Source organism: Anopheles nili, chromosome 2, assembly GCF_943737925.1.
Source record: "Anopheles nili chromosome 2, idAnoNiliSN_F5_01, whole genome shotgun sequence".
In the NCBI taxonomy this organism is placed as follows: domain Eukaryota; kingdom Metazoa; phylum Arthropoda; class Insecta; order Diptera; family Culicidae; genus Anopheles; species Anopheles nili.
Genome location: NC_071291.1, coordinates 33,679,165 through 33,688,667, shown reverse-complemented (window position 1 = coordinate 33,688,667; position 9,503 = coordinate 33,679,165). Strand labels below are relative to the sequence as shown.

At 46.1% G+C, this 9,503-nt stretch overlaps 3 protein-coding genes across 3 annotated transcripts; 2 read left to right on the top strand and 1 right to left on the bottom strand.

Moving 5' to 3' along the window:
• Positions 1–836: 836 nt before the first annotated feature.
• LOC128732129 (WD repeat-containing protein 20) lies at positions 837–4,805 on the top strand. The gene is made up of 5 exons (XM_053825296.1): positions 837–1,251; positions 1,796–1,978; positions 2,047–2,879; positions 3,245–4,319; positions 4,609–4,805. The coding sequence occupies exons 1-5, from the start codon at positions 853–855 to the stop codon at positions 4,666–4,668; spliced, it is 2,550 nt and encodes an 849-aa protein (XP_053681271.1). The 5' UTR covers positions 837–852; the 3' UTR covers positions 4,669–4,805.
• A 308-nt stretch (positions 4,806–5,113) lies between these two features.
• LOC128721076 (uncharacterized) lies at positions 5,114–6,353 on the bottom strand. Its single transcript, XM_053814786.1, has 3 exons — positions 6,302–6,353; positions 5,324–6,214; positions 5,114–5,247 (listed from the first exon to the last, which is right to left on the bottom strand). Exons 1-3 carry the CDS (start codon positions 6,351–6,353, stop codon positions 5,114–5,116), a joined length of 1,077 nt encoding a protein of 358 aa, XP_053670761.1.
• Positions 6,354–7,145: 792 nt separating this feature from the next.
• LOC128730767 (protein YIF1B) lies at positions 7,146–8,784 on the top strand. Its single transcript, XM_053823846.1, is given in 7 exon segments — positions 7,146–7,228; positions 7,230–7,279; positions 7,342–7,470; positions 7,544–7,896; positions 7,962–8,085; positions 8,159–8,421; positions 8,486–8,784. Coding segments are annotated over 7 exon segments (1,212 nt in total). The 3' UTR covers positions 8,696–8,784.
• Positions 8,785–9,503: the final 719 nt, after the last annotated feature.

Genomic DNA, 9,503 nt, shown 5'->3' with positions numbered 1-9,503 from the left:
ATTATTTAGATAGTTGGTTGAAAATTGTATTCAATGGACTTGCTGTTGATGACATGAATGCCTAATAACAAAGGTATAAATGCTCTGTTGAGCCTTTAACAAGAAAAAAATGGGATAGAGTCAAACTGAAATGGAACAGTAATGCTCGTTGTTATCATGCATCACATGTTACCCTGGAACCGAACTAGAAAAGCAATTATCATTATATTTCCTGAAAATCTTTATACATTCTAAATGTCTTATACCTGTAGAGCATAGATTTGATTCTGCTTTTCAAAATTAGTGGAATTATTCCATGTTAGGTTTTTAACGAAAATAACGGTCGAGTTGAATAATGCAGCGTTCCCATCGTGTTATGTCGTCAAGGAAACCCTTCAACGTGCAGCTGTAGATCCTTTGACGTTAATGACAATTGCGCAGGTATTGCGACTAACGTCAATAATAGTTTCAGATATCAAGTTCTTTGAAGAATTATTATTATAAGGAATTTAGCTGGAATTGTACGCTGCATCAGCAATCAAAAAGGGAACCTTATCGCAGCAGCTTTCCTTCCGAAAGGAAACCCTGAAGCGGAACATGCTGCGTTCCGGCGGCCAGTGAACTGAATTCTTGGATTCGAGCCCGTGAACTCGTACTGCCACTGCCTGAATTGCAACACATCGAGCTGTCCCGATATTAAGTAATCAAATAACATTAGTATGCGCCGACGGGACGAAAATGTGCTTTACTCCTCAAAAACATTTGTTTACGATCGATTTGCGATGGTGAAATAAGTGCGCTCCCGGTTGTGCTCCGTTTCTCGTCGAAGTGTGTACGGCATTCGCGATTAGGAATCCAGTCGCGGCACGAAAGATGGCTGTGCAATTAGACAGCAGCGCGAAAGATGATTTGAAAACGCAATTCGCAACACGCGAAGGAGAGTACAGGTTAATGACGCTCTCGGAATACTCACGGCCCAATCGCGTCGGCTACCAGAACAACCAGAACAGTCCCCAGGTGCGTGTGTCAATCGTGTCACTCCCATCGCCTCCGCCAGCGCCCATCGGTAGCGGTGGTGGTCAGCTGGCCGGGGTGACCAGCACCAACAGCGCCAGCAACAGCAATAATATCACCCTCACGAAGCAGCAATCCTTTTCGAACGGGCTGGAACACCAAACGGCATCCGGATTCAGCACACCGGTTGGCGGTGATCGGATTTGTTTCAATTACGGCAAAGAGCTGTACGTCTATTCCTACCGGGGCGCAAAGAAGGTAATGTGGGTTACACAGCTGACATGTATTACCGTCTCCCGATTAAGAATGTTGCGGGTATAAGCGCACTCCAAACATAATAGTAACTTCCAGTCACACGCAACCCGGATTGGTTTACGCTTACAAGACGAAAATTGCATTCCACCATGAGTCAGGGGTGTATCCCCAAGAGAAAGTGTAATCTTGCTAGCATCGCGCAACTTTTTGTTGTTATTGCTGTTCGTTCTTATCAAATGTAGGGAATGGATGACATAATGCACGTAGTACTGCTAACAATTCGCTTCGTCCCTTGATCTCCGGGGAAATCGGTGTTCCAAGCGATAATTGTCCAATGGTTCGTGGCTAGGCGCCCTTGTCCTTGAAAAAAAAAACCGCTAATCAAATGAAAAGATATCGGGCACGTGTTAAGTGATTTGATCAGATAAGTTCCGATGGTCCCGTAAGGATAGCTTAGCAAAACCTCTTCAATGTCCTCCATGTGTAAACTGGGATGGACGCTGAAACTGTTGAATTGAACTGATTTTGTTGTTGTTGTTTTCCACAGGCAGCGGATTTAAATAAGCCGATAGATAAAAAGCTGTACAAGGGAACCTCTCCAAGCTGCCATGACTTCAATGGAACAGCGGCAACTTGCGAAGGAGCGCCACTGCTGGTTGGCTTTAGTACCGGACAAATCCAGCTAGTGCATCCAGGCCGTCGAGAACAGGGAAAACTATTCAACGAAGAGGTATGTTAGATGCGTTTGTGCTTCTAATCATCAATCATGACGTTCTCATTGTCCATTCTATTCCGCAGAGAAATATCGACAAAACTAAAGTTACCTGCCTAAAGTGGATACCGGGATCGCAGAACCAGTTTTTGGTGTCTCACGCAAGCGGCTGTATATACCTGTATAACGACGAACTTCCCTGTACGCCGGCCACCCCGAGCTACCAGCCGTGCAAGGGTGGCGATGGGTATGTCGTGCTGGCCAGCAAATCGAAGGCAACGAAAAATCCGCTCTACAAGTGGTGCTTCGGGCAGCACGAAAACGCGAGCATCAACGAGTTTTGCTTCTCGCCCTGCGGTCAGCATCTGGCCGTCGTGTCGCAGGACGGTTTTCTGCGCATCTTCCACTATGAGCGCATGGAGCTTGTCGGAATCGCGCGATCCTATTTCGGTGGCTTCCTGTGCGTGTGCTGGAGCCCCGACGGTAAATACGTCGTCGTTGGCGGTGAGGATGATCTCGTGACGGTATTTTCGCTAAACGAGCAGCGCGTGGTGGCCCGTGGCCAAGGCCATCGATCGTGGGTGTCGGTTGTGGCGTTCGATCCGTACACCACCTCGTACAGTGCGCTCGACGGAGACGACATGTCCGACGAGGAGGTATCTCTCAGTGAGCAGCGTAATCATCTGCATCATGGTGGCAACTTTTGCCACCCGGATGGTGGGCCTCATTCCGCCGCAACGACGAAGCAGCAGGGATCGACGGCTTGCGATAAGCTGTCCGCACAGAACCGGCTTGCCACGTGCTACCGGCTAGGATCGGTCAGCCAAGACACACAGATATGTCTGTGGGACATAACGGAAGACGTACTGAGGCAATCGTTTGGTCGCGTCATTAAATCGGCCAATCATACAGGCAAAAAGTAAGTATTGCCTTCGCAAACTCTTATTTCCATGGCACAGTGATGATGAGAAAAAAAGGAATTACAGCATTTCCAACGCCATACAGCTTTCTGAAGCAAGATTTTCCAATAGCCGTTTTGTATGTGTCGTTAATTTGATTAGTTGTTTAATTTCCGCTTGCTCGCATACATAGTCGAATTCATGTTCCATTTGATTTAAATGTACGAATAACGCTGTAGAATTCGAGCTTAAAATAAGAGTTAAATGTAACGTTTGAATAGAAATGCTACCATCGGTAAAAAAAAATCCCAGAACCAACGGTCGTACTTTGAATTGTGCCCTCCCTGGTCATATCCTAATTGTTCTGTGTTCCCCCTTTTTTTAGGGAAGTGATGATTAATGGCCTGTCCAATGGCGATAGCGAGAGCGCAGGGAAAATGGACAAGTGTGGCCCCACCAAAGGCAACCGACCGTCGGACGATGTAGTTGATAATGCTAGCTTTAAACCACAAATAACCCCCCCTACATTAGGCGCAATTGGTAATAATAGTTTGTATAGCGGCAGCATCAAACCGACTAGCGGTGCTAGCACGTATGCTAATATGAATTGTGATGATAAAGCTAATAGCGACAGTAGCAGTGATAAAGAATCGGTTGATAGTAAAACTGTTAAGCGCGCTGTGGCCCACAGCGGTAGCAATGCGGGTGACATCGCCGAGATCGGCAACGCCGGTACAGGTGTTGCCGGCGGGAAGGCACCCTCGTCCGGCAAGAAGTCCAAGGGCGGAAGTGGCGATGGACAGAGTGGTGGCGGCTCGCAGCAGCATTCCAGCAGTACGTTCAACTCGATAACGCAGCGTTTGACGAGTCTTAGCTTTGGGAGTGGCGGCAGCGGTGCAAGCAGCACCAGCAGTGGCAGCGGTGGTAGTAGCTGTGATAAGAATGACAAGCCGAGCAGCAAGTCATCCGTCGGTGGTGGTGGCGGAGGCAGCAGCAAGCGCAGCATCATGGCGCTCGGTAGCAAGAGTTTTAGCAGCAACAGCAATAGCAATAGTCTTAACAACAATCATCATGCGCCGAACAGCAGCAGCGGCAGCATAAGTAACAATAATCAAACCGTATCCGGATTGCCGTCGGGCGGTGGCGGCGGAATGACGAGCACCTTCACCTCGATAATGACGTCATCCCTGACCAAGAGCAAAGGGGCAGGCGCCGGAGGAGGTGGCGTTGTCGGGTCAGGAGGATTCGCACCGTGCGGCCGCATCGTGTCGTCGTACGATCCGATGAAGCTGATCGGCACACCGGCCTGCCCGCGGTACGACGACTGTCCAGTATTAGAGCCGCTGATATGTAAAAAGATTGCCCACGAGCGGCTGACGGCGCTCATATTCCGTGAGGATTGCTTCCTGACCGCGTGCCAGGATGGATTCGTGTATACGTGGGCGCGGCCGGGCTTTGTTGTAAGTAGCTCTTCGTCCGCCTCCATCCTGCGAGCGGTTCGTCCCAGCGAATTCTGAGCTTCAAGCTGCAGTTCGCCGTTTGGACCACTGCTCGGGTGGGGCGATACCGTGTGGCGTTCATTAAAGCGTACGTTTCTTTTCGTTTCTTTTTTCGTTTTTCTCCACTTCATCGCCATTCGCGACACGACACACACCCATCTCACGATCGGCCGCGGGGACAACGCTTGTTTTCGACGAATCTCACAACCAACAACAACATTCCATCCTCCCATTTCTTGGCCAATGGTAGAATATTCCACAGCATTTATCTTCAACGCCTTCGGCACCTCCAGGGGGAACGGTAGTGTAAATATTTTAAGTTAATATTGAATGTTCACAGCAACCCCTCTCCTAGCCATCCAAAAGCAAAAAAAACAACAACAAAACCTATTACATGTTCTTTATGTTGCGGAATAAAAACAAAACACACACACATTTTAATATCCGTACGAGTAAGTAAAACATAAGTACGTAACCTATCCAAACGAAATGCTGTTTTCATTTCCCGGCGATTCGCTTTCTCGTTTAGAACAAAATCCGTTTACAAAAATCGGTGCAATTTTTACCAACATCAACCCCAGACAGACTCACCTTCCAGTGACGAATGATTGTTAAACTTACGAACGAAAGAAAGACCACATTGGACAACAAGTTGTAAAGACATAAGCATGATTTATAAGGCTAAACATTACACGTTACCATTGTTTATAACAGGTTTAGAAAGTTCTGGTTTCGTTCGATTACAGCAGCTGTGCCTATCCATGAGAGTTCGTGCCTTTTACGATCCTTCGCAGGCGATTATTCTCCAATCGCCGCAACGCTTCCTGCCTTTTCTTTTCTATCAACGCTTTCAACTCATCTTGGGACATCGAACATTGCTGCCTAGTGCCTGGGAAAGGAGAAAAACAAACAAGTGAGGCTATGCTGCTCTTCAAATACTTAGTTTAAGAGTAAGTGTTGCATACCATCGTTAAGCGAAGTCGAATTTACGGTGTCCTTTTCATGGCAAACGGTTGGAAATATTCGCTTTTCCTTCAGATTGATGGTATCACGTTCGTTGAGTTTCTTTAGCGCATTGCTGTTTGTTGAAGATTCCTGTGAACTGTCGCTCAACTTCTCCTCGACCATCAACGACGCCTGAACTAAAAACCCGTCCATATCCGAATCATTCATCTCAACAGGAATGCTGAAACATGGCACGGGATTTTTCGGGACAGGAACGGAAGTTACGGGGGCACATTTATTTAGCTCCTGTTCAATCGTTTGGCTTGCCTCGACTAACAACACATCCAGCTTAGAATCATCCAACTCGGCACCAATCGAAATGCGCGATTCGTTGTTTGGAATAACTTGAAAAGCTTCATCAAAGATATCATCGTTGCTGGTATTGTCTGGACTTCTGACAGTTTCTTCGCATTTCCGTGGATTATGTTCAATGGAAAATTCATCCTCGAAACACGATTCTCCTAGCGGCTCATGCAGAGGCTCTGGAACATCTAAATTTTCATCCATATTTTCCTTTTCCATTAGAAGATTCAATTTGGAGATGAATTTGTTGAATCCTGTGGGTTTTGCTGGCGCCGATTCAGGCGACTCGCAGTACAGTGGTTCAGGTTTAGGCCTACGCATTCTTGCAGCTGCAATCTTTGCTCTGTTCGGACCCTGCATGCGCTGCGGACTGTTCCATTCCCATGACACACCGTTTATGGCGTGAATTGAGCTATCCTGCGTTAATGGTATCATGGGAGAGTATTCACTATTCTGTGAGGGGGAATTTTCCTCGTTCGTATGAGAATCTGTACTCTTTCTGCCCACCGAAGTACGTTGCGGTGTGCGTCGGGCATTTGATGTTTTCGCTACAAAGGAACAAACCAAACAAAACAATAACTGCAGTGGTGGGGAATGCACGGTTTAGAGCGCATGCAAAATTTGCCGATATTTACCATCCTTGTGAATGTCTTTCGATAAACTTAATCTGCTTTTACGGCTACTCATTTCATAAACTACTTTATCGCATTACAAAGCATAACAACAAACTCAACAAAAACGAGCTCGATAATTGTTTTCGATTATCCCGCCGGTATAAATATTTCGGTTTACACTGTAGTGCTGACAGCTGAACGTGTTGTTTTTTCAAGCATCGCCCATAGCTACGCTCCTTAGCATCATTCGACTACGGAGCGTAAGCCTTTGCATGCTCCTGTCATAGCAGGAACAGTGTTGCTAGTTAAAATGAGTTTCAAATTACAGGGGAGTCAAATTTAGCTCATATTGCATGGCTAGATTTTTAAAGGATTCTTTTAATGCCATTACATTCAGTTTCAACCGAAAATGAATCACATGTATCTGCTCGTTAAAATACCCTGATGAAGCAATGACTGTAACAATTTACTCAATGAATAGGCATCTTTTCTACGAAGATGATGACAGTTGGTTTTGATTGAAAAATGAAATAATATTGCTAAAATTATACTGAATTGTTTAAATAATAAAAAAGTAGTTTAAGCTAACGTAGCTCTGCATATTATGGTGATGTTCGTATATGAAACTAGTACAGGTTTGTTTTTAGAGTACTATACAAAATAATGCGCGTTCAAAATTGCAGTTAGCGCAAATAGGTGCAATTAATTTGGGTACATTTACCCAAATTCATTCGCTTTTGAAAAGCGAAATATAACGTCCAATGCAAGTGTAAATGAATTTTCAAACTTTTTTGAGAAAAATCTCTTATTTCAAATTACCGATACCACCGTGTTTTAGGCCTTGTTCCATTGGCAGGACTTTATTATGACGGATGTCAGCCAGCGAGTACAAAAATGACAAGTTGGCCAATGGTTTGTTGGTTGTGGATCATCGTTTAATCGTAGAACCGTATTTTTCTGCTATGAATTTCAACGCTCAGGCTGGGACCGATGGCCGTGGTATGTAGAAATCATCGTAATTTTATTCTACCCAGATTATAACACAGATTTCCTATCTGCAGCCCATCGGTCGGTATCAAAAAAACCAAAACGGGTGAGCGACGTGAATGCGATTGGGTCTACGATTCCGTACCAACAGATGACATCACAAGTTCCGACCAACCAGTACATGCCCAGCGATCCCAATAACTGTGAGTAGAAGCCCTAGTAAATATTGCTTCGCGATGTACTTATGTATCAATTCGTGATATGTGATCGTTTCAGTTTACGGGCAGCCACAATACTCGTCACTTCCACAGCAGCAGTATGCACCCCAACAACAGCCAAACTACTACATCCCACAGCAGCCGCCACAACCAAATAATGTGCCTCGGCAACTTGGCCAGCCCGCTTCCATGCCGGGAATGGCTGGTGGCCAGTTTGCGATGTTTCAGCAGCCCATCGTTCAGGACATGGCCATGCAGTACGGACAGAAACTGGCCGACCAGGGCAAGGAGATTGTACACAGCCAAATTGAAAAATATTTACCGATTGCTAAGCTGAAGTATTACTTCGCCGTGGACAACAGCTACGTTGTGAACAAGCTGAAGATTATTTTCTTCCCATTTCTGCACAAGGTACGCTGAAAGTCTCCCGCGAAAGATATGCTCAAACTTGATTGATTACGCATTTTTGTTTTCAGGACTGGGGAATGAAGTACGACCACGATAATCCGGTACAGCCACGGTATGATATCAATGCGTACGACTTGTACATACCTTCTATGAGCTACATCACGTACATCGTGTTGGCGGGAATTGCACTTGGTGAGTATTCTGCACAGTCGCAAGCAGCTTTTTCTCACTCTTACATGTTTTTGATTTTTTTTGCGATTTGCAGGCATGCAGCAGAGATTCTCATCGGAACAGTTGAGCATTCAGGCGTCGAGCGCTTTGGCGTACAGCATTTTTGAGATAGTGATTTACATGCTTACGCTCTACATAGGAAACATTGCCACGTCCCTAGGCACATTGGATCTGCTTGCCCTCAGCGGGTATAAGTACTCCGCCATCGTCTCGATCTTGCTTGGTACAATACTTTTGAAAAGAATGGGCTATTATCTGGCACTGCTGTACTCGTCGGCCGTTTTGGCACTGTTTTTGGTAAGTTTCCTCGACGCAAATCATTTAACGCATGTGCTCACTCGCTGGTTTACCAACCTTACAGCTGCGCACTATGAAAGCGAAGGTGCTCTCGGAACAATCGCAAACGCAAAGCTCCGTTGGCTACGATCCATATGGGCAGCAGCAGAACGAGTACCACGTGGGCCGCAAGCGCAAGCTTTACTTTCTATTCCTCGTGACCGGATTGCAGCCGGTGCTGGCATTCTGGCTTACCGTACATCTAGTAGTTAGCGATACTGTACCAAGTGCTTAGATTCTGACCCTCTCACGATAACGTATGTTTGGTATGAAACGTTTAAATGGTAATAAATTCGTAAGTCAATTTTGTTTTATGCTACCGTACGCGTTTCCGGTGTTCAATGCGTTGTTTCTAATATAAAAGGGAAATCGCGTAACACGCTCGAGTGCAATGTACCGCCTTTAATCTGCTTAGTAAACGTTATTTTAAGTTTCGACATTAACTCAACTATTTTCTTATACATCGCAATAAACAGATGCTCGATGAACTTAAAATTATGAACTCGAATTTCGCTAAGCATGCTCAAACAATGCCCCCCATATGCTACCTTGCGCACGAAGCATTCAACGGCCAATATGAGGCCACCGAGTGGAAAATGTGAAAAGAATGGGTGGCTTTAAGCCAGCATTTAAGGGGTGACAATCCTTGGGAGCCCTCTTCTGGCGTGACTTTTGTTACGAGCAGCACAACAGCTGTGCTCCAACATGGCACAGGACACCCATTTGTCCTTCGGTCGGTGCCCTTTTTCCTCCCGGCAATCAAAAGCTCAGCTGTAATAAATGTATCCCTTGCGAGAGTGCCCATAAATCACATCCTCGCCGGAAAATGTCCAACCAAAAATCACCTTTGACAACGAAATAGCACTGGCGAAACGTGCCGGGCCTGAGTCCTCCCGTCCCCCCGTCCCCCCAATTAACCCTGTGTCGATGCTTCAGCCCGCTCCCGGCACCGGCCAGTAACAGGTAACTCCATACGGAAGCACCCGCGCTAGTGCGCTTGCGCCACGGAAAGAAAACTTTTCTTCAAGTCCATCATTTACAAA